Source organism: Bos javanicus, chromosome 16, assembly GCF_032452875.1.
Source record: "Bos javanicus breed banteng chromosome 16, ARS-OSU_banteng_1.0, whole genome shotgun sequence".
In the NCBI taxonomy this organism is placed as follows: domain Eukaryota; kingdom Metazoa; phylum Chordata; class Mammalia; order Artiodactyla; family Bovidae; genus Bos; species Bos javanicus.
Genome location: NC_083883.1, coordinates 80,160,904 through 80,184,686, shown reverse-complemented (window position 1 = coordinate 80,184,686; position 23,783 = coordinate 80,160,904). Strand labels below are relative to the sequence as shown.

Below are 23,783 nucleotides of genomic sequence, written 5' to 3'. Positions count from 1 at the left end.
GCCAGAGCCACGTCTGCCTAGAGGCGGTGGCTTTTTCCAATTTGTACAGAGGCACTAGGTGAGCTGGGCTTCCCTAGTAGCTCAGACAGTAAAGGAGCCGTCTACAATGCAGGAGTGATCCCTGGGTCCGGAAGATTCCCTGGAGAAGGAAATGGCAACCCACTCCAGTATTCTTGCCTGGAGGATCCATGGAGAGTGGAGCCTGATGGGCTACAGTCCATGAGGTCACAAAAAGTCGCACATGACTGGGCAACTACCACACACTCGGTGAGCTAAGCTGGCTGTAAAGCCATGTGGGCTAAGGATTTAAGATTTTTATCCTGCATTGAAGAAAAGCTCCAGGGAAACAGAATTAATAGGATTTTCCCGCCCCCCATCTGCGTGTGTGTACAGACATACAGAGAGAGAATGTGGTCCATGATACTCCAGAGGCTGACAGGGCCCCAGCCTGCAGGACGGACTGGCAGACTGCAGGCCCAGGACGGGGTCACAGTCCGGCTCCAGAGGCTGGCTGCTTGCAGAACTCCGTATTCATTAGAAGTCAATCTTTTTGCTATTCTGGCCTTCACATGATTGGATGTGGCCCACCACACCATGGCAGGTCATTTGCTTGACCTGCCAGCATCTATTGTTTATTTCAATGTTAATCTCATCTAAAAAATACCTTTACAGAAACACCTGGAATAACATTTGACCAAATGTCTGGGTACCATGGCCTAGCCAAGTTGACACATAAAATTAACCATCACACTAATGAAGACTGCTCTTCCTAGGACAAGCTGGGCAGACTGCTATGCGTGATTGGCATGGGGAGGGTTGCAAAACAAGGGAAGCACAGGAGACAGTATCCAGACAAGGGGTGACGGAACCTGAGTTCACCCTGTGGCTTTGGGTGGGGAGGGGATGGGGGAGTCCAGAGCTATCTGGGAGTGAGACCTGGCCTGACTCGTGAGTGACTTACTAAAGACGTGGCAGGAGGAAGGGGAGGAGCTGGGGTTTCCCTGGTTTCTGGCTTGAGCTCAGGGTCAGGTGTGTTCATTTCAGGCCATGCATGGTGATCAGCAGTCTGGCTGCAGGAAGGGCTTGGGAGCCATGGCATGGCTGCAGCTGCTGTGCCGGGTGAGACCGCCCGGGAAGGGTGTGCAGGATGAGGAAGGACCAGCGGGTAAACTCCAGGAACGCTTAAGGGGTGAACAGGTTGTAAAGTACCTCCAGTGGTAAGCATTATTGTTATTATTTTTTGTGTTACCAGTCTGGGCCCATCATTTTTATTTTTATAATTGTATTATTTTTGCTTCTTTAAACTTTTTACTTTGTACTGGAGTATAACGAGTTAACAATGTTGAGATAGCTTCAGGTGCACAGCGGAGGGAGTCAGCCTGACATTTACTTGTATCCCTTCTCCCCCAAACTCCCCTCCCATCCAGGCTGCCACATAACACTGAGCAGAGTTCCCTGTGCTGTATAGTAGGGCCTTGTTAGCTATCCATTCTAAATAGAGCAGTGTGTACATGTCCACTCCAGACTCCCCAGCTACCCCTCCCCCCAGCCACCTAAGTTTGTTCTCTAAGCCTGTGAGTCTGTTTTGTAAATAAGTTCATTTGCGTCATGTCTTTTCAGATCCCATGTAAGGGATGTCATACAGTATTTCTCCTTCTCTATCTGACTTGCTTCACTCAGTATGACGATCTTTAGGCCCATCCATATTGCTGCAAATGGCAGAATTTAATTCTTTTTAATGGCTGAGTAATCTTCATGATATATCTGTGCCTCATCTTTATCTATTCCTCTATCAATGCATGTTTAGATTGGTAAGCATTATTATTACTCACGCAACAGAATGGTTTGTTGAGATGTTGCCTTGTAGCCCCGCCCCCACCCAGTCACCTTTGTCGTTTCTCTGGGTGGGACGCAGTGGCCTCCTGCAGGCTTCAGCTCTGAGCCCACTGGGACAACGCCAGGGGCCCTGAGGAGCAAGGGCAAAGATGTGGCTTTGAGGGGAGACGGACTGTGAGCAGGAGAGGAGACGCCCTGTGCAGCAGGTACCCCGCGCCTCCCCGCGTGGTCCCTGGGAGAGGACGAGGCCCCGCAGGGACGGGGTTGGGCGGTGGGCCCCAGGTTGCTGGCCTCAAAAGATTCTTGCACTGCACCTGTCCAGGGTGCCGGAGCCCCAGTTACCAGAGACGCCTGCGGGCCAGAGCAACTGTGCATTATATGGCAGCCCTCCCCTGCTTCCTGGGCTTCCCTAAGCCTTCAAGGACACTGTATGAGAAAACAGAATTTTGTGCCATCTCTGCAGGCCCAGGACAGAATCAGACTGGTTTAATCAGAATAGGGGAAAAGTGAAAGCAGGGAGAGACTTTCTTTTCTTGGCTCCAGAATCACTGCAGATGGTGACTGCAGTCATGAAATTGAAAGACACTTGCTCCTTGGAAGAAAACCTATGACCAACCTAGACAGTGTATTAAAAAGCAAAGACATTACTTTGCTGAAAAAGGTCAAAGGTCCATTTAGTCAAAGCTATGGTTTTTCCAGTAGTCATGTATGGATGTGAGAGTTGGACCATAAAGAAGGTTGAGCGCCAAAGATTTTATGCTTCTGAATTACAGTGCTGGAGAAGACTCTAGAGAGTGCCTTGTACTGCAAGGAGATCAAACCAGTCAATCCTAAAGAAAATCAACCCTGAATATTCATTGGAAGGACTGATGCTGAAGTTGAAGCTCCAATACTTTGGCCACCTGATATGAAAAGCTGACTCACTGGAAAAGATTCTGATGCTGGGAAGATTGAAGGCGGGAGGAGAAGGGGACAACAGAGGATGAGATGGTTAGATGGCATCATCGATTCAAGGGACATGAGTTTGAGCAAACTCAGGGAGACAGTGAAAGACAGGGAAGCTTGGTGTGGTGCAGTTCAAGAGTCGGACACGACTGAGTGACTGATCAACAATAACAAAAGAAATAAAGGGGAGGTCCCTGGGGTTCCGGTGGTGAAGCCTTCACCTTCCAATGCAGGGGGTGCAGATTCAGTCCCGGATCAGGGAGCTAAGACTCCACATGCCTCAGGACCAAGAAACCAAAACTTGGCAGCAACATCGTAACAAATTCAATAAAGACTTAATTGCACAAAAGAAATAAAGTAATATGTGTCTTGAGAACCCAAATTTGTAGGTTGAATTTGTAGCAATACTGTCATCTTCCTTTACAGATAAGGAAACTGAGGCCCAGGAAAGCTGAATAGTTGAGTTAAAGGCACACGCCAGCCAGGGATTGATGTGGGATTGGAAGGTGGACCTTTCTGATGCCAGAGCCCTAACCTGTGGCTGTAAAACTCCAGACGTGTAAGGGACCCGAGACGGAAGGCAGGACGCAGGTCAGGAACAAGAGTTGTGGTCTCCAGCTCACCCACTTGGTGTGCGAGGCAGCGGAGGGGCAGGGCAGAAGCGCCGCTGAACTCAGGCTCTGTCCCAAGGGGTCCGGCACCGCAAACGTGGTCACAAGAAAAAGACAAAGCTGGAAACGCACATTTCCCATGTGAGATCAAATGGTAGACCTTCGGTTATCTTATTAAAGATCCAGAGGAGGCCTGGACCTGGGGGTAGGAGGTGTTGCTCCCCCCCCCCCGCCCCCCCGCCCTAGGAGCCCCGAGCACCCGGAGACGCTGGGCTTGGGAGCAGAAAACGGGTCTCACCCGGGCCTGGCCCGCTCAGCCCGTGGGGGGAGGGGCTGCCGCCTGGGAGAGACCACCGAGCTGACCGTCGGCCTTCGTCCCCGCCCGCTTGGGTGAAGAGGCAGGGCGGGCCTCCATCAGATCAGGGGGCGTCCGGTGGCTGCGCGGGGCCTGTCTGCACCCCGACCCCTCCCAGCGCGCCCAGTGGAGCGGCCGGCCCGGCCCCTGCCCGGCCCCGCTGACTCGGCCCTGCGACCGCAGGCCCTGCGGAGGACGAGGACGGGGCTCGCCTTCCGCCCGCCACGGCGGCCCAGACGGTGCCCTGCGGGCGCCCTCGGCTAATCCGTTTGGAGACGCCAGGATGACTCGGAGCCCAGGCCCCGCGTCGCCCCCCGACCGCGTCCCGCGGCTCACGGCGGGGCAGGTGCGGGGGCACTGCCAGAAGCCGGAACCCTCGCTGGTGAGTGACTCCGCACGGAAACCTCTTGGGGGTCAAGCCCGGGGGCTTCATTCCTCTTATTCTCTAGGGACGGGAACCGACCCGGGGCCGGACGCGAGGCAGAGCCGCTGGGGGTGCGGAGCCGACGGGGCGGGGCCGGGAGGGAGCCCACCGCCCGGGGCACGGCACCCCCGCGCCGGGTCCGGGCCCCGCCCGCCCGCCGGCCCCTCTCCCGGCTCATCTTCCGCGCCGCCTCCCGTCCCCCTTTCCCCTTCCTCTCCCGGCCCTGCGTCCGCACCGCGGGGTCTGTGCACCGCCTCGGCCCCTCTCCGCTCGCCGCGACCACCAGGGGCGAAGGTTCCCGGCCTCCGTGCGCCGCGGGCGGAGCGGGATGGGGCGCCTGCCGGCGCCGGCGCCCTGACCCGGCGCGGGCTCAGCCTCCCTCCCCGCCCCCGGGACCCCGGCCCCCGCCGCCCCTGCACCCGCCCTGGGACCACGTGTTCAGCCTGCCCCGCCGCCCTGGCCGCCCCCTCTCTCCTTTCTGGAGACCCGAGAGAATTGGGAACTCGAAGAAAAGAGTGCGTTGTGTTAAAAGTAAGACAACCGCAGACATGAAGCTAAGTAGCAGCGCAGGGGAGGCAGGCGTCGTGGGGGTCTTTGCACTGGAGACCAGCCTCCAGCCCCGAGGACGCCGGGCCCTGGGGCGGGCCAAGAGGGCGCTCTGCGCAGAGCTCCCACGTGCCTCTCGGTCTGCACCGGAGCGCTGTCTGCCTGTCAGCCGGCAGCTGGTGGACCCTGTCTCTCCCGATTCCTCCCGGATGGGGGTGGGGGGCGTGGGGACCAGGCCCTGGGGGCAGACCCCGGCCACAGGGCCTCCGGGTGCTGCCCCAGGAAAAGGCTGAGGACTGGGCAGCTGGGCGGGGGCAGGGGTTGGGGGAGCTGCTGCTCTCCCCAGGGCTGGATGTCGCCGGCACTCCAGAAACCCATGTCCTTCTCAAAGGTTTGGGCTGGAGGTGCCTCTAAAATAGAATGGACGCCTCCCCCCACCCCCCACCCCGCCCCCCGCCCCCAGGGCCTGTTCATCACTCGACCGCCTACTGAGCGGCTCAGGTTCGCAATTTAGGAGAGATGTTGAAATACATGTGTTTTGGAGTCAAACAGCCTCAGTTTCTTGCTCTGTAAAATGGGGGTGATGGGGTCACTCATGTGGTGGTGATGACGGTGAAGAAATCATGTGGATAAAACGTGCTCTGCTCACAGTAAGCTCTCAATAGAAGGTGGTGATTTGTTAAAAGATGTTTTCTCAACATTCTTATCTTTAAAAAAAAAGTTTTTCTTCTTTCTCACACTCGAGTCTCAGGAAAAAACTAATAATATTTCTGCACGATAATTGCATTTTCATGTTCCAAACCTGTTTACCAGTGGCCAGGTTTCACTTCCTCTGGTTTAGCAGCTCCAGGCTTCAAAAGGCAAGCCCCCTCCAATGACCAGGCCACCGGTTTGTGGCCGTGGCACCAGCTAGCTGAAAACAGGCTGGTGCGTCACCCCTTCGGCGTCTCTCAAACTACCCAACGATGAGGAAGGAGGGGAAGGAGGGTTTTGAAGGGAGGGTGTTTTGAATTGAGGTTAGATGCCATGGAAATTGTCCCTGAAGGTGGCTACATGTGATCTTTGCCCTCCCGCCCCAGAGCTGTGGTCCCAGCGCTCCTGCCCCCACCCTCTATGACTCGGGGAGCAGGTCAACGCATCTCCATCAATTTGTTCATATACACGCTCACCAAAGTGTTCTGGGTGCTCTGATCGCTCTGTGGGGGGCTTGTGGGTTCTGAAGAGTGGCGGAGAGGCCCCAGACAGGCTGCTGGGTGCTGGTGAGATGACATGTGATGAACAGAAGCCCCCAGGCTGAAACCAGAGGGGGAGGTCACCCAGTATGTTCAAGAAACCTCAAATACTTCACTCTCGCCTTGGATGCTGGGAAGTGGGTGATTGCCACATTCTCACCTGCTGTGAGGAGCTGGCTGAGAAGCAGTGCCTGTGGGCAGCAGGGTGGGGTGAGGGGACACAGTGCCTGAACATTCCCAGGTCCGCGTGAGCTTGGGTTGAGGGCAGCAGGGTGGGGTGAGGGGACACAGCACCTGAGCTCTCCCAGGTCCGCGTGAGCTTGGGTTTTGTGAAAATGTCCTCCTGTGTATGTGCAGTTTCCGAGTAATTAAAATAGTTCAAAACTTAATGTGAAGATTTCCCAATGTTAGTAAAGCAGAGTCAATTAATAATATAATGAACTCCCATTTATCCATCACCTAGACTTAGTGATTATTGACATTAACCTCTGGTTCCACAGTTTATTTTTTCTTTAGTGAAATATTTTAAACAAAATCCCAGGCTTAGTAACTTATCACTTCTAAATGTTTCAGTGTGCATCTCAGAAGAAAAAGCACAAACCTGGCCCGTCTTCTTCTATGGCCGTGTGCCTGTTAGCACCCTAGGCCCTCAGTGCCGCCCAACCACGTGTTTGGAGTCCTCCAGCTGCCCCAACACTGTTCTTTAAAGTCAATCCGCTTGTGTCCAGATCCAGTGAGGCCTGCGCATTGCATTCTGCTCTTTTAAGCTTGTGCGGGTCCCCTCCCCACCCTGAGTTTTTGCTTAATCGTGTCAGTGGCCTTTTGAAACAGGCCCCACATCTGGTGCTTCGACTGCTGCTTCCTTGTGTTGCATTTAACTTGCTCCTGACCCCGCGTTTCCTGCAACGCACAAGTTTAGCCTTGACTAGGTAGCTGGCTTCTGTTTTGGGTGAGAACACCTTGGCAGGTGAGCTACAGCCCCGCGGTGCAGCTGACCAGGGAGTTCCGGGTCCTCCACCGTCCACTGTGTTTCCCCCTCGTCACTGGGAGATAATCTCACTGTGAGGCAGCCTCGGGGCACCCAGCCACCCAACAGCTCCTGTCAGCTTCCACCGCGAGGCTTCAGTATCTGTCCATCTAACAAACACCCACCACTGTGGTCTGAGTCATTTCATTAGCGCCTGCAAAAGGAGATTTTCTATGTCTATTTAAAATAATTTTTTTCTCTTAAAAAGTGATAAACTTCATATGATGTGAGCAATTGCCTTCTTAGTGACCCATTCCCCGTGCAGACTGTGACACAGGAAAACCCCCAGAGGACGTCCACACTGGTTTGTTATGTTTCACAATAACCTCCCTGTTTGCACCACACAGTGGGGCGCCCTTGGCAGGCTCTGCTGACGTGTCTTTCCTGGCACAAGTCTGAGAACATGGGGTGCATGTGATCTCCCGGTGTGGGACCCAGAGAAGCAGCTTCTTGAATGTCAGAGAGCATTTGTGAAGCAGCTGAGGCATGAACTTTCCTTGCAGACCCCGCGTAAGTTGTTTGTCTTTCTTTGGCCTCCTGTAAGTGGGCTTGTTCGTAGCAGTGGCTGGTATGGTTGAGTTTGTGTGTATCTGGATAGTTTTGCCTTGACATTAATTTTTAATGGGTGGATACATGGTTCTACCCTTTGCTGGGTGCATTTTATAAAAGTTTATATGTTAAAATATTTATAAGTAAATATATATCATACATATAATAAATATATATTTAAATATTTATTTTTTAAGAGCAAAAACTAGGTAAATCTCTGAAGAACATGCTGGGCTCCCATCATGGGATTGTGGGCTCTGTGGGCTGACAGGGAGCAGAGGGGTCCCCTCACCCAACCCCCCCCAGGCCGGGGTCCTGCCCACAGCTGTCCGGCTGTCCAGCAGTGGACGCAGCGCCTCGGCAGAGCGGTGGCCACAGGGAGGCCCTCTGTCTGTCTGTCGCACCACAGGGGCCGCTCTGGCCTCCACAGGACACTCCAGGTCCCAGGGACCACATGTCCTGGGTCTGCTCACAGGCTTGCCCCGGAGGGTCCCTGTGACTGACTGAGAAATCAGTGATGTACAAAAGTGACTCAGTCTGCCTCGTATGATTTTCAGTTTCAAGAAAAAAGAAAAACAGAGCTTTTGCCAAGTTACAGGTCCGCGGGGCTCACGTCCCTCTGTGATGCCGTGAGTTTACAGCTCTGATCTTTCTGTGTGTGGGGTAGAGACTCCAGGGATCAGTTTGTCCTGAGGAGGGGTGGCAGTCTTTAATTTCTGTAGTCCCGTGGTCTTGCACACAGGTCGGCACATGGTAAAAGCAAAATAAAAACGCGTTGAATCAGTGATTTTGAGAAGAGAAATCCCAAACCGTGGTATGACTCAGTTCTATCTGATGAATGTCTTTCTTGGTTTTTTCGCTCCCAATAATTACAGCAAGCGTACAGTGCTTACGCTGGGTCATACTGCCCTTCACAGATGAACACGTCTAGCTCTCACACTCCCTTGTGATAAAAAGCACTGGAGGTGAAAAGAGATGGATGACAAAGGCGATGAGGAGGAGACTGAGTCTGGAACCCACGGAGCAGCTGGTGTGTTTCACAGTCAGCACCTTGGGTCTCAAATAATAATCATTCAGATTCACAGTCTATTTGATTTTCTGACAATCTACCACCTACATGCCTTAAGAAAAGGAAATTGATTTTCTTGTGCAATAAATGAGACAGGGCAGATTCATCAGCTTCTATGCTCCTACCCTTAATGGATGACTTATTTCTACTCCTGTGATAGTAGAGAGGAGGAGGACCTGCCAGTTAACAGCGTTTTTATGTTTTTTTTTTTTTTTCCTGGCTACAACAGATAAGTTTCCTAAAACAACAAACTGTTTGAAAATAGGAAGTGAAGCAGATGAAGGCATATTAAGTCTCAACTATCTTTTCTTGAACTTTCCTTGGTTAGCAGCTATCTAGCTGTAGTTGTATAAAACTTCTTTTTCAAATTCACATCCTAGAACACAAAATTATACTTAATTTTGCTCATCATTTTATATGAATAAAATTTGAAATGAGTTTAAATTTTGGAAAACAAATAATAAAACACTGATGACAACTCTGACGGGCGCTTGGTTATGTGGCTGTTGTCCTTTTCAAAGCGCTTTGCTGTTGAAACTGCTGCTGCCGGAGGAGGTGGGGGGGTTTCCCATTAGAAGGAGCAGGAGGGTGAGATGGGTCACCCGTGGCCCGAGGGCGGGAAGCCCCGAGGAGGGCCAGCTGGGGTGGCTTCGGGACCCCCACCCAAACCAGCCCTGAAGTGGGAGGAGGGGATGCCCGCGGGCAGCACACACCGCAGAGCGGGCACGGCCGCGGCCATCTGACTGCGGAGCCTGCTCGTTACACAGGGCAGCCTGGTCCAAACGCCGCGGGGATGTCCACGTGGCAGCTAAGAACAGGGCTCATGACACCTCCTGGGGAAGGGAAGGCAGAGCCCCTCGCAATGGCAGCAGCGTGGCCCGGGACCATAAGGGAGGAGAGCCGGGGTTCAGTGAGACCGTGAACGCAGCGCAATCAGGCTACAGGGACCTGGGATGGCTTTCACCCTGCATGGGCCCTTGTCTCTCTTTAGGGGATCACAGGCCTGGGAAGGTTTGAGGCAACAGCTCCTGTAAAAACCGAAACTTTGAAAACAATTGAGCCTGCCCTCCAGCTGCGACAATCCCGGCCCTGTGAGCCTGTGGGCACAGCACGGGACGTGGGGACAGCCTGGGCGCAAGCAACTTGCTTTAGGGTGTCTGGGCGCTGGGAGATCAGAGGAGAGACAGCAGTGTGTACACCCAAAGACAGTCATTCTCAGAGCAGGGTGGCTAGATTAATCACCCCCCCACCCCCCACTGTCTGGCACCTCTTCCTGGGGCAAACCACAGCCTCGCAGATTTGCAGCTGCTCTGCAGGCAAAGCCGAGCACCGCCCCAACCTCCCCCCCAGAGCCCAGCAGGAGAGACCTGGGCAGCCAGGGGCGGGGTGGGGGGCTGGGGGGGTGGGCTTTGGCACCTGCCTCTCCCAGGCCTGACCCTGCCCTCAGCACACCTGGGACGAGGCCCTCTCCCCCTCAGTCGGCTGCCCAAGCAGTATCTCCTGGCGGGGGGCAGGGAGCAGGTTGTATTGGTTTGCGTTGCTCAGAGAAACAGGATATACACACAGAACGCTTATTATAAGAAACTGGCCACGCGGTCACGGAGGCCGGGAGGCCCTGGGGTCTGCACGAGGCGGCTGGAGGCCGCCTACCCCATCTGGCTGGAGGCCGCCTCTCCCATCCGGCTGGAAGCAGGAGAGGCCTGGTGTCCCAGCTCTGCCGCCAGTCGAGAGCCCACCTGGTGGAGGGTCGTCCGCGCTCCTCGGTCTTCAATTCAACTCTCACCCGAAACACCCCAACAGCCTGTGACCAGGCGCCTGGTGGCCCAGTCAAGCTGAGGCGGGAAGTTAACCGTCCCACTGACCTTCTGAGAACAGCAGCAGATCCAGCGGGGTGGCCTTCCCCCCGGGGCACCCTCTGCTTCAGCGCTAACGGGTGAGCAGCAGGCAGGCCAAGCTAGCAAGTCAGAGGAGGTGGACGTGGGCACTGGCTGTGGCCCAGGACGTGGGGCTTTGAAGTCCCACCCTGTGCGTTGCTTTGGCGAGTCAGCAAACCTTGGCCTCTGAGTTCCCATCTGTAAAATGGGAGTAATGATACAAGTCCGCAAGGCAAGTTCCCCGAGCTTTCCAAGCCTGTTTTTTCATCTGGTGAACAGGGAGAATGCTACTGCACCCGCCATAAAGTTGCTGGGAGGGTGATTAGGAGACCTAAAGCCCTCAGCACCTCTCCTGTGGTGTGTTCTCAGGAAACATTAGCCATTATTTTAATACCTACTTCAGAGCAATATTGTAATGATACATTGTATAACAAAGGTCTTTGAAACAATATAATAAGATCGTCATATTGTATTTTTTTTTAAACTTGGGAAGACACCAAATTGACAAATACTTTTTTTAGGATAATAATGCCTGTTGTTTGTTAAGGGTGTGGTGAGCAGGCACCCACAAGCCTCCAGAGAGAATGTAATTTTTTTCACAATTTGGCACAATGCACCAAAGTCTCAAACTGTTCATAGTATCTGATGAATAATTTCACTTCTAGGAGTTTGTCCTGAAGAAAGAATCAGAAATGAAAATAAAGATTTTTGTACAAGAATGTTCATCACAGAATTACTTAACAGAGTGAAAAATTGAAAAAAACTTTAAGGGCTTGTTGAATAAAGGTGGTTTACATTTCATATAATGATGTAATGTAATGTTAAAAAAGATGTTTAGAATAATATTCAATGAGCTGATAAAATATGGCATGTTGCCGACTGCCGGGCACAAAGTAATATATATACAACGTACGTTCAACAGGACTTCCCTGGCGGCTAAGACCCAGCGCTCCCAATGCAGGAGGTCCAGGTCAGGGAGCTGAATCCCACAGGCAGCAACTAAGGCCATATAAATAAATAAAAATAAATATTTAAAGAAGATGCATTCAACAAACCATTACTGAATGCCCGTTTTGTGCCCGGCACTCTTGGGCACACAGTAGACCCCGTGTGGGGTCCCACATAGGTTGATCACAATTTAGCCTGGAAAAAACTTACATGTGTTTTATTGTAATGTAATGTAAGGTGCTCAGTCGTGTCTGACTCTGTGGCCCAGTGGGCTGTAGCCTGCCAGGCTCCTTTGTCTGTGTGTATTATTAAAATACATACAAAAAGAAGGTACATTTTCACGGTGGAATAATGAGTGTTTTCTATATTTTTCCTTTATATTTTCTTATGATTTCTTTTTTCAAAAAACAAAGAACCTGCATTACTTCAAAAATCAGGGGGAAGCTTACACTTTTTAAGGGAAAGGCCGGGCCTAGGTGACCAGCGGTGTGAGCTGGGTGTCGCACGGGAGGGGTGGCAGGGCCGGGCAAGCCGGGAGGAGAGAGAGCACACAGGCTTGAGTTGCCCTCTGCTTCTCTGTGACGCTGACCGAGCCGCTTCAAAGCCGGTCCCAACGAGGGTAAAATGAACTGATCACTCCTGCCTGCCCCCAGGTCAGGAGGACCAAGGAAGCCCCCTCTGTGCGCCTTTGACAAACATCTGCTGTGCTGCAGGATGCGGGGTCGCCTTCCTGGGCCTGGATCTCCCCGTCCCCCTCTCGGAAGGAGCAAGATGGGCCTCCTGCCCTGCTGGGCCGTGATGGACGCACACAGGGGTCTCACGCAGCGCCCACTCTTCCCCTGAGATGCGGGGGCGCCTTCAGTAAGCCCTCCGGTGACGGCAGGAGGAAGAGTGGTCTCACCTCCTCACCTCCTCCTCGTCCCGCCCACCAGCACCGCTGCTCTTGGCTCCCGGGGGTCTTTCCATCCTTTGCCCCGTTGGATGGACCTGGGGGTCTTGGTGGGGGCGGTGGGTGGTCAGTAACTTCTTTCAGGTACCCCAGCCGAGGCAGGGCTGGATCTAGACCCTGCGGCTCTGACAAGCGGGATGTCCCCACAAGGTCCAGAGTGGTGCGGGGCTGAGTCATATCACCGAGCGGGGCTTCGCCTGCCCTGCCATTCCCGTGAACTCCCCAGATCACTCACCCTGGGGCCCGGCGACCACACGGTGCCCTGAGAAAGGGCCCAAGAAAGCCCAGAATTAGTCACCAGCTCAAATCAGAATCACACAGGCCAACGTGCCCGGCCTTTGCCCAGAGGTTGACCTTAAAAAAACCCAGAGATGCTCCACCCCATCTCCGCTGCAGGCCACAGCCGGTGGGCAAAGGGCGGGGCAGTGGGCCGGGACCGGCTCACCCCGAGGGCAGGGCGCCTGTGGTCTAACACTTACAAAGCAGCTTACAAAGCATGTTCAAGGACTCGGCTTCGCCTGACCCGTGAGGAGCCTGAGCAGAGCAGACAGAAGCGTCGTCCTCCACGTGAAGAAGGGGGGTTGGGGGCGTCTGGCCGGAGTGCCCCAGGCAGGCCCCGCTGGGATTATGCCAGCTCAGGCCTGGGTCCGCCTTTAGCCTCAGCCTTGGGGCCCCATGACTGCTTTGTTCACTGCCCTTAAAGAAGGTTCCCAGGGGGCTTCTCCAGGGGTCCAGTGGCTGAGAGTGTGCCTGCTGCTGCAGGGGACATGGATTTGACCCCTGGTCCGGAAGCCCCATGTGCCTCGGGGCAGCGGGGCCCGTGTGTCCTGACGACTGAGCCGGGGGGAATGAGCTCCACCACAGAAGCCCACACCGCACCTGCAGAACGGCCCCTGCCCTCCGCAACTAGAAATAGCCCGCGCAGCAACAAAGACCCAGCTTAGCCAACAAATAATCAATAAAACTGTTTAAAAAGCTTATAGAAAATTTCCAGACAGAGAAGTGGCGGGGCCTTCCTTCGCTGTTGCCCTTTGACAGATCATACAGACAGTGCAACACCCCCCCCCCCCCGCCCCGCCCTTCCCCTTCCCACTGTTTCTTACGATTTCACGTTATGATGGGATCGAGACGGTCACTCCCCCCACAGGTGCGTCACGCGTGTCCCCTTCCCCACCAGGCACAGGGGCCACAGCAGGGGACCAGACACCCCGCTTGACTTATGGAGCTCAGGTTCTGATGGGAGAGACAGACAGAAAGCAGACGGCTTCCCGTTAGCTGAGAAGAGAGACACCATGGCGCCTAACTCGTGCCAGAGAAAGAAAAGAACAAAAGGTGGGTTTTACCCAGAGGACTCTGCGGTTCCTAGTGTTCTGCGCCAACAGCACCAATGCTAACATTGATTTTATATCATCCAGGCTTGAAGTGTGTGGGTGTGTATTTAACATGAGCAGTTGTTACCCCCTTTTCTGTTTCGCTTACCAGCATTTTCCAGTGTCCCAGCAGTGGGAGGGAAATGCTGAGTTTTGATAACTTCTGGTGAGGTAGGGGGTTGGAGTTGGAGAAGCTTCCTTTCTGCCTGTCTTTGGGGAGGTTGGTGTACCAGCAAATCGGGAGAAGCAAGGTGGCAGGCCTTAAGATGGGGGCTTCGTTGGAACAGCCCAGGAGAGCTCCTCTGCTGTGAGCTGGGACCTCGGCATGTGACTCGGTCATTTCTTGTCTCAGAGAGCTACGGGGAGGGTCCGAAGGGCCATGGTGCACTGACCTCTCCAAGACTGAAGCGTCTGGAATCAGTCCTGCCAGCCCGGTGACCCCACGGGCTGCAAGGCCCGCCTCCCTTGGGGTGTGGTGGGACAGGCCTGGGTGTGTTTCTTCCCAGTGTGACCTCCTCGGGCAGCAGATGAACGGTGTGTCTGCTCTAACCCAACAGCCCCAAAGGCTGCACTCCATGCCTGGAGCGGGCCTGGTGAGACCGGCTCTCCAGGAGAATTTCTGAGTTCTTTCCTGCACTGACTGATGTTTCTTTAGGCCAAATCTGCTTAAAAATATAAAGACTGAATTCCCAGCCCCTCCAGAAACCTCCAAGGCTGTCACAGACTCAGAACACAGATGCCCTTCAGCATTTGTCCTGGATGGACCCAAAGGGAGTGAGGATAAGGTTCCGCCAGGATTTGCCAGCCACAATGCCACACTTCCACTCAGAAGTGACGCCTGGCTGGCAGCTGCGCTTAAATCTTTTTCCCCTCCTCTTTCTCTGAAACCTCCAAAATGGGAAACGTCCTTTAAAATAGGAAGACGAGAAGACAGGCTGCCCTCCCGGGGGCCCACGGCAGGGCTGCTGCTCTTGGCCCGACTCGACACCAAATCTCGAGCGCTTTGAGGTCAGCCTCAACTACTGGATTGAGTTTTGTCTGACCCAGGGATCGAGTCGCCCCTCACACTCATTTCAGTCCCTTCCACTCAAGTAAAGGCAGACACAGCTGTCGGGTGAGGGCAGCAAGACTGTTTATTGAGAAAGGGGAACTCGCCGCGGGGCCCAGTGTCCCAGCCGGTCAGAGCATCCGAGTGCCCGGGGACAGATGCTGGAACCCTCTGTCTGCAGGGAGGCGCCCGCCCAAGTCCAGGGTGAGTCCTGTGGCTTCTTGGGAATTGGGGGAAATAAAGGATGGGCCTCCTGGGGTCGCTGGCAGCAGGAAGGGGTTAGCGCGACAGCACCGCGCTTCCCACGCTTTGGTGAGTGTTGAACATGAAGATGCTGACGCGTGATTCAGCACAGCCACCAAGACGGCAGAGCGTAAAGGTCCAGGATTCTTTGGAGAGGGGCCAGAGAGTTTGGCTTGGAGAAGGTATTTCTCAGCAGGCAACGCGATTGGAGGAGCCAAAGGTAACAGAGCCGCCCGAGACAAGAGTGGCCTCTAGGGGGTCTCTCCCAGGGGGCAGAGCAGGGAGGCCACTTCCCTTTCCGAGCCCGGGTCGGTGTCGCAGGTCCATCTCGCCCGGTCCATCTCGCAGGACGTTTACTGCGCTGGAGACAAAGCGCCCAGGTGTCCAATGGGCGGAGCGGGAGGAGAGCGGGTCTCAGGAGCCGGGCTGGGGTTGGGGGAGACGCTGGAAAAGCTGAGATTTGGGGAAAGCTCGTGAGGGAGACCCCGCGGACCCGGCGGAGCAGCCCGCTGCGCTCGGGGAAGTCGGGGAGACGGGTGGCGGTGGGGGACGGCCCGCTTCGCTTCCCTCCGCAGCCCGCAGCCCGCGGGCCGAGCAGCTACGGGCCAGCAGCCGAGGGGGCGCTCGCCGTCTGGGCTCGGCCGCCCGCGCGGGCCGGGCTCCGGAACGGGGAGCCGTCTTCGCCGGAGAGTGATGACGCCGAGCTGCTCCCGCGCGCCGGGCGGTCGGCGCGCCCGCAGGCCCCGCGCTGCCGCAGCTGCGCGCGGAACGAGCGGTCGAGTAGCAGATAGATGAGTGGGTTGGCGCAGCTGTTGACGAAGGCCAGGCAGGTGGCGACGGTGAGGCCCCAGCGCAGCGCCAGCAGCAAGCGGCAGGGCAGCGGCAGCGCGCCCAGGCTCGCCAGGTGGAAGACGGCGCGCAGGGCGCAGAAGGGCAGCCAGGAGCCCACGAAGGCGCCCTCGACGGCCAAGATGATGCGCAGCGAGCGGCTCCGGGCGCGGCCCAGGTGCGGCGGCCCGCGCAGGCGGCGCGACACGCGGCAGTAGCAGACGACGGTGACGGCCAGGGGCAGCACCAGGGTCAGAAGCAGCAGCAGCAGGCTCAGGCCCTGGAAGGCGTCCGACGGCTCCTCCCCGCACTGGCTGCCTTGGTCCTGGCCGGGCAGCGGCCGCAGGCGGCGGAAGGCCAGCGACGGCAGGCCGGCGGCCAGCGCTGCGGCCCACACGCCCGCGCAGGCCGCCAGCGCGCAGCGCCGGGAGCGCGGGGAGCGCGCGGCCAGCGGGCGGCCCACGGCCAGGTAGCGGTCCACGCTGAGGCCGGCCAGCAGCAGGGCGCCCGCGCAGCGCGTGCCGGCCAGCGCGAAGCTGCTGAGCTTGCACAGGCCCTCGCCGAAGGGCCAGCGGCCGCCCCGCGCCGCCGCCGCGGCCCACAGCGGCAGCGTGAGCACGAAGCCCAGGTCGGCGGCCGCCAGGTGCTGCACGAAGGTGTCCACGAGCCGCCGCCGGCCGCGCGCCCCGGACAGCAGCCACAGCACGAAGGCGTTGCCCGGCAGGCCCACGGCGAAGGCCGCCAGGTAGAGCGCGGGGATGTAGGCGTGGCTGTAGGGCAGGTCCCGTGCCGCGCACAGCTCCTCCGGCTCCAGCTCGTCCGGCGCGCCCGACCCCGAGTAGTAGTCCCAGGGCGCCGTCCCCGCGCTGGGGCTCCAGGGCTCCGTGGGGCGCATGGCCGGAGACGCCCGGTGGCGGACGCGGGGCCAAGAGGGAGGGTGGCTCTTCACGGCCCGTGCCCAGCCCAGCACCTCCCTTCCTGCCCACCCAGTCGCCTCGGCCCCGGGCGGCAGGAAGGGGTGGGGGCGGGGGAGGGGCAGGCGCCTGGGCCGAGAAGGGGGCGAGATTCGGGGTGGGGCGGAGGGCGGGGGACGTGGCTTCCTAGCTGGGTCTTTGGAAGAAAAGTGCCCGGGCTGGATCTCCGCCCTGCCTGCCATGGGAGCCTGGCCTGTCCCTCATCAGTCACTGGTTTGACTGAACTAAGAGCGTCAAAGGTCTCAGGGCCCAGAGGGCCGATAGAACAGGCGCTCAGAGCCTCAGTCCCTCTCACCCCCTCTTGGCTCCCGGCTACTGTCTGTCTCTCTCTCAGGATTTTCCCCAGGGAGGTGCCAGCTGCCAAGATTCCCCTGGCCTCTTTGCAGAGCCGGCGGGTGGAGGGAGCCTGCCCTTGGGGGCCTCCCTACAATCAGGGACTGAACACCAGACACTCGGATGGTGTTAGCTCCCTGAGCTGCCCTGTCCGGCGTCTTAGCCCAGGGTGGCGTTTCTGACCAGCTCAGGTTCTCAGGGAGCCATGGGGAGGGTTTGAACCTGGAGAGGGAGGGTCAGCCTGTCCAGATGAGGCAGCAGAGCCCGGAATCCAGACCCCAGCCCTTCCCCACCTTCCTTCCTGGGCAGAACCTACCTATGGAGCCTACGGGTGTTAGGCTCGGAGCGCAAGATGGAGTGGGACTCGGTGGCAGAGGCGCTGTCCTCAACCAGGAGTCGGGAGTTTCAGAGGAGGACGGGATCCCTTGTGGACTGAGAGGCAGGAAGGATTCAGAGAGAAGGGTGGGCATGTAGCCTGGCCTTGGAGGAGGCGGTGGGCCAGGGAGAGGATGGCGGCAGGGTTCCCGAGGATGCTGGGCATCCAGTCAGGCCCCAGCTTCTTTTAGCACGTCCTCCCGTGAGCTGCTGCGGTGAGCTGTGACAGTGAGTCCTCCACAGAGCCACGCCTCGTTGTCACCAGGAGTGGATGAGCCGTTGGGTCATCTGGCATTAAAAATTCAAGGCGGGTTATTCTTCCATTTCACTCCGTTTAGCCCTGTTACAGCAAGCGCCTCTGTGTGGCAGGCCCCGTTGCGGGTGTCACAGGAGATGCCGCTTTTGACCTTGGAGGGTCACTAGTCAGGCCCCAGAGACAGGTCCACGCGTCCCGCATGCAGGGGCCGGCGTGCCAGAGGTCACACGTCCCGGTGTGAAGGTTCACACAGTCCCCCTGGAGCTCGGAGGAGGGGGCAGCCCCTCTGATTGAAGAGTATGTCCCGAGTCTTGCCCGGCACCCGAGGTGGGGACTGAGAGGCCCCTGGACACGCGGAGGGGGCAGAGCCCACCTGGGCCCCCAGGGCAGGGCAGTGCCGACCGGTGGACGGACACGCAGAGGCCGCAGGGAGCCCTGCGGTAGGCTGCTGTCGTGTGTGCAGGGGACGGGGAGTGTCAGGGGACCGGCAGTGGGGACTGAGGGGAGCAGACCCATCCAAGAGGCCAGGGGCGCGGGGCTCTCGTAGCCGAGCAGGCGGGTGGGCCTGGGCAGCTGGCGGGAAACGACTCAGGTGCTGTCCGCCCATCGGTCCACTGAGGCCGGGGCTGTGGAGAGGCGTGTGTGTTCTGTTCTGTGTTGATTGGAGTGGGGTGACGGAATAATTCGCAATCCACACACACCAGGCCCTTCTGAGGGCAAAAGCAGTGTTATGACCGTTGACCTGGGCCGTCAGGCTGGCCTGTGCCGAGCCAACGGGGACATCAGGTCTCCCTAGCTACGGCCCCTCTGTCTGCGGAGACACCCGGGGGAAGAAAATGCCAAGGGGCAGGTGGGGTGTGTGCACACTGTCCCCAGCAAGGGTTACTGCACAATGGGAAAGGCAGGCGAGGGCCGAGGCCGGGGGCGGGTGGCCTTTGGCCCGCCCTCCCCACCCCTGCCCCCAGGCCTGGGTCTCCCCCGAAGACCCCCACCCACAGTGTGGAGACCGGGTGGGCTGCCTTCTCAGGTTTGGTCAGGCTGCTGGCGAAGGACACTCTCGTCCTGGGAGGCCCTGCAGCCTCCGCTCCGGAAGGCCAGCCCAGGCTGCGCTGCCTCGCGTGAGCAGGGACACGTGGGGGCCGCCAGGGGCAGCTGGGGACAGGCCCCATGTCTTCTGGGCGCACGGCAGCCCAGGCCCGGGGCGTGTGTGGTTCTGAAAGCTCGAGATGAATGCCCAGCTGCCGCAGGTGGACGAGAAGAGTAGGCCAGGCACCAAGAGGGCCGTGGAAGCAGGGCTGGAGGGGGGCAGACCTGGGCTGTTTATTAGAAACATCGGGCCTTGCGCTTCCGGGGCCGTGGCCTTGTGGTCCTGAGTGCGTGGCGTATTCTCTCTGCTGGGGCCTGGGTGGCAGGAAGCCACAGGGGTCTGGCCTGCCACGTGCCCAGCCTGGCTTCAGTGATCAAGGCCAAATCCATGATGCCAGCCTCTCCTCCCCCTCAGGGCTGGAACCAGTCCCCTCATGGCATCTCTTCCTGGTGAGCTGAGAGTCCAGGCCCCTGCAGACGGGCATGGAGCCTGCAGGGAGAAGGCCTGCCTCTCTCCATTCGCACCCCAGGGCCCTCTCAGGCCCCCAGGGCTCCAGCCTTCAAGAGGGAGAGTGGCTGGGTGAGCCGGGTCAGCCATACACCGACCACAGGCTTGTCAGCTCCTGGGGTGAACAGGGTCCCCGTCACCGTGCTTGGCACAGGCCTGTGTAAGATCAGGAGAGTATAAACACAGAAATATCCAGGGCTTTGAACTGGATGGCCTCTAGGAGGAGGTTTTTTTTTTTTTTCCAGTCCCTTTATGAGCTGTATATTTAAGCTCTTAACCACTGTCCCCCTTAATTTTTCTGTCCGATCATCTTTAACTCTTTGGGGAAAATTCTGAAAGTTCTCTCGCCTTTTTCATCGTGAAAGCCTTGGTCACATCGCAGAGTGTGGAACAAGAAAAGGCGTTCTGGCCCCTCTGGCAGCATGACGCACCAGTGAACTTTCCGGCCAGCGAAGGGCATTTTCAAAAAGGAATTCGACTGTGAGCCCGTAGCTCTCGGGTTTTCCGTCTTGTCAACACTGCATTTCAGATGTTCCCCACGTACATATTTCTCACACGCCTGTTTCAGAGACGTGTTTGTAGCCAGAAGGAGCACAGTTTCAGTCTGCTTTTCTCGAGTAATGCAAATCCACATTTTCCTGTGTTGCTGAATCTTCTGATCCCTTTGCTTTGGTCATTTAGGTTGTCTGTAGTGTTTTCTGCAGTATTTGTATTTATACAAATTTGGAATAAATAACAGCACTTACCACTTTTTTCTCCTTTCACACTGTCCTGAGTATAAACGCCTTTGTGAAGACAAAGGCTATGAGATTCTTTGTGGCTTGACACACCTGCCTGCAGTGACCACTAATGGGCATCATAGGCGAGCACAGCTTCAACAATCTTTTAGAGACACTCATTGGTAAAATGTATCTTTCCACTTTAACAGGTAATAAGGTAAAGTGGTAACTCACTTCAATTTACATTTCTTTGAAAAAGTAAGATTGAAAATGTTTCCAGATGTAATTCCTCTCATGTGAACTAACTGTGTCCTTCACACATTTATCTATTACAATCTTTTGTGTGTCTGATAATTTGTATCAACTATTTATTTAGAATAAATCATTATTCCACTTGGTTCAAGTGCCTTTCCAGGCTTTTTTTCTTAGTTATTTACAATTTTTGTTTTACATTTTCATAGTGGAATTCGTTGCTCTAAGCAATTTCAGAGTTTAGAATGTTACTTTCTCTTTGATGATCTAAAAACGTTCACTTTTACTTTTTAAATGTATTCATTGGGCGGCACTGGGTCTTAAGACATGGAACGTGGGACCTAGTTCCCTGACCAGGGGTGGAGCCTGAGTGCCCTGCATTGCGAGTGCAGTCAGCCACTGAACCACCAGGGAGGCCCCTTCAATCTTCTTGTTAAAATTTTGTATCATCTTTTTAAATCCACATAAATTTCTTTTTAGATTTCTAACTTTCCCAACGCCATTACATTAAAACTATTTGTAAGAACCCTGCTGTACTGCAATGTCGAACTGTGTCCACACCCACCACGCTGTCCGTGTCTGCATGTCTAGTGAACAAACACGTGGGGCTGTTGGTGGGAGAGGCTGGCGTCCACGTCCGCTTTATAACTTGACCGCCGTGTGCAGCTGGGCTCCAGTTCCCGTCTCAGAGCAGGTGGGAGAGGGCCTGTGTGACGGGGGAGGATCCCATGGACAGCGGGGGGGACACCCCCACAGCAGCTCTGCAGTCCAGCCCAGCCCCCCTGGGGAGCTTCGGGCTCGGCCGCCCTGCCCCCTCCCACCCCGGGTGTCTGTGCACACAGCGGGTGGAGGGTCACGGTCTGAGATTGCCCTGGACACCTCCTGTGAGGTCATCCCCACCTGGGGGCTTTCAGGCCGGGCCAGCGCAGGTCCCTGGGGCACAGGTGAGGTGGCTTCTGCTGCAGAGCTGAGTGGGCCGAGGCATGGACTGGGGGCAGCGTCGGTCTGTGGCCCGTGGTGGGCAGGGCAGGCGTGTCCCCAGCCTCTGGATGGCGAGGGTGCTAGAAACGGGGGCCCTGCCTTCACTCAGTCCTCCACCGGCTGCGGGGTGCCTCCTCACACACCACGCTCCCGAGCCCTCCGTGTGTATATGCATGCACGTGTGTGTGTGCGGCTGTGCACGCACGTGTGCCTGTGCCGGCGTGTGGAGCGGGGAGGGGTGTCAGGGGAAGGCCGGCAGTGGTCCCCCCTACCCCTGCCACCGCGGGCTCCCCAGCCCAGGGCCGGCCCCACCCTGGGCGCCAGGGGTGGAGCGGGGTTTCAGAAACTCTCAGGGACGAGACCAGGCGGCTGGGAAGGGGCAGGAACATCTCAGCGTCCCTGGGGGAAGTGCTTTGGTGACTCAGAGTGAAAGTGTCTCAGGGCCGCAACCTCACTGCTGGCCTGGGGGCGGTGGGTCAGGGGTGAGAGGAAGAGGGCGGCTTTCAAGGAAAGCGAGATTCCATCTCCTGCTTCAGGGCTGCAGACTGAGGTAGCAGGAACCCGAGAGGAGGAGAGCGGCAGGGAAGTCCCCTGGCAGGACAGGGCCCCAAGGGTTTGGAGAGGAAGTTGCAGGTCTGGGTGGTGATTACTCAGCCCACAAGGGTTGCTCGCCAGCACTTCCCAGTGATCTCAGCCCGTCTCTGGTCACCGAAGCAGGACTGGTGGCTGGGAGGGGGCGAGGGGCGCGGGTCAGCCCTTTTGCTGCCGTGAGCCTGCCCTTCCCGCCTGGGCCCTCTGCCCGACCCTGCCCTTCCCACGCCATGCTGCCCGTCCTAACAGGGTGGACGCCCCACCTGTCAGCGAACAAAAGAAGACAACGACAGGGTGCTCCCTCTCCAGCCGCCCCTGCCGTACTGGGGAGCAAGTTTTAGCGCAGAATGGCCGGGAGGCGGGCAGACCCGGCACCCTGTCTCCAGTGTGGCCAGGTTGGCCTTGAGGCTGTGTCTGGGCACCGCGGTGAACGGGTGACGTCTGGAGTCACCCTCCCAACTTGGCACAAACGTGAGGAGCCAAGGAGCCTGAGAAGGTCCTGACGGTTGGATCTTTCTCACAGTGACTTTGTGACTTATCTCGACATGCCACACTTGCCTGAGTTTCACAGTGTCTACTGGGGATTTCCCTGCCGGCTGCTGTGACCGGGCCAGGCAGGCCCAGGAGGACTTCAGTGACGGCCGGGCTGAGCCGGGCTTGTGCAGGGGTGTGGGGGCATCGGGATCCCGGTCCCCCCTGCAGAAGAGACAGCCTGGCGGCGTGGGCAGGGGGCTGGGGTGGATGGAGGCTCGGGGGGTGCAGTGTGTGCGGACTCCTGGCCCGGGCGCCTCCATGCTGGACCGGAGAAGAGGAAGGGAGGCCCTCAAAGGCTCGGCCTCGGTGGCTGGCAGCTGCTGGGGTCGCGGACCTACCCAGAAGGCCGAGGACTGGTTTCTGAGCTGGGTGAGCTGCGGAAGGCCATGAACTTCTGGGTGAGGGGTGAGACGCACGGGGGTGGCGGGGAGGCCAGGTTGTATGGAGGCGGAGGCTGCAGGCCTGGCAGAAAGCGCAGGGGTGGGCAGGGCCTGGGGCGGAGCCCTGAGACTCTGCGTGCAGGAGAGCTGGGGACAGACAGGAGGGGAGCAGCCCACCCTCAGACGACAGCAGTTTGCAATTTCAAGCTGCCCCCAGGCCCCAGGGACAGTGTAGGTCAACCGGAGGGTGTCGGACCAGGAAAGCCACCGCAGGGCTCTTATTTTGAGGGCAAAACTATCTTTAGTTGGAAAGTAGGGGTGGGCTTCCCTGGTGGCTCAGGTGGTAAAAAATCTGAGATGTGGGTTTTCAATCCATGGAAGACCCCCTGGAGAAGGGAATGGTTCCCCTCTCCAGTATTTTTCCCTGGAGAATCCCATGGACAGAGGAGCCTGGTGGGCTACAGTCCAGAGGTCACAGGGTTGGACACAACTGAGCAGCTAACGCTTTCCCTTCATGCGGTTTTTAGGTTTTTCTTTAACTGCCCTGGTCTGAATGAGGAGAATCCGCAAAATCAAAGTGAAGCTTATGGAATAACTGTCCAGACCTGGCTCCCACTGCTGCCGGAGCTGGGTGAGCTCAGCAGACATTCACTTGTAGAGGCGCAGAGGGTTAATTCTGGCATTTTTAATGATCAATTCACCAAAAAAAAAAAAAAAAGGAAGAAATCAGGCAAAATTAATGCAAGATGAGCACAAACATTCCTGCATCACTGTGTAGACCGTCTGAGCCGCACAGACAGCGACAGGCTTTCAACAGCACCTAAGTCAGGCTTCAAACGCCTTCCAGTACAGTCACCTCTCATGGATACCTTTAAACTGAGGTTAAGAGACAGGAAAACCATGTGATGTGTTTGCCCAAGTTCAAATATTAGCCCCTAGA

General features: G+C 56.9%; 1 protein-coding gene across 1 annotated transcript; it reads right to left on the bottom strand.

Annotated features, from left to right (window-relative positions):
* Positions 1-14,845: 14,845 nt before the first annotated feature.
* On the bottom strand, positions 14,846-23,726 carry GPR25 (G protein-coupled receptor 25). Its single transcript, XM_061383731.1, has one exon. It carries the CDS (start codon positions 17,008-17,010, stop codon positions 15,625-15,627), a length of 1,386 nt encoding a protein of 461 aa, XP_061239715.1. The 5' UTR covers positions 17,011-23,726; the 3' UTR covers positions 14,846-15,624.
* Between the last annotated feature and the right edge of the window lie 57 nt (positions 23,727-23,783).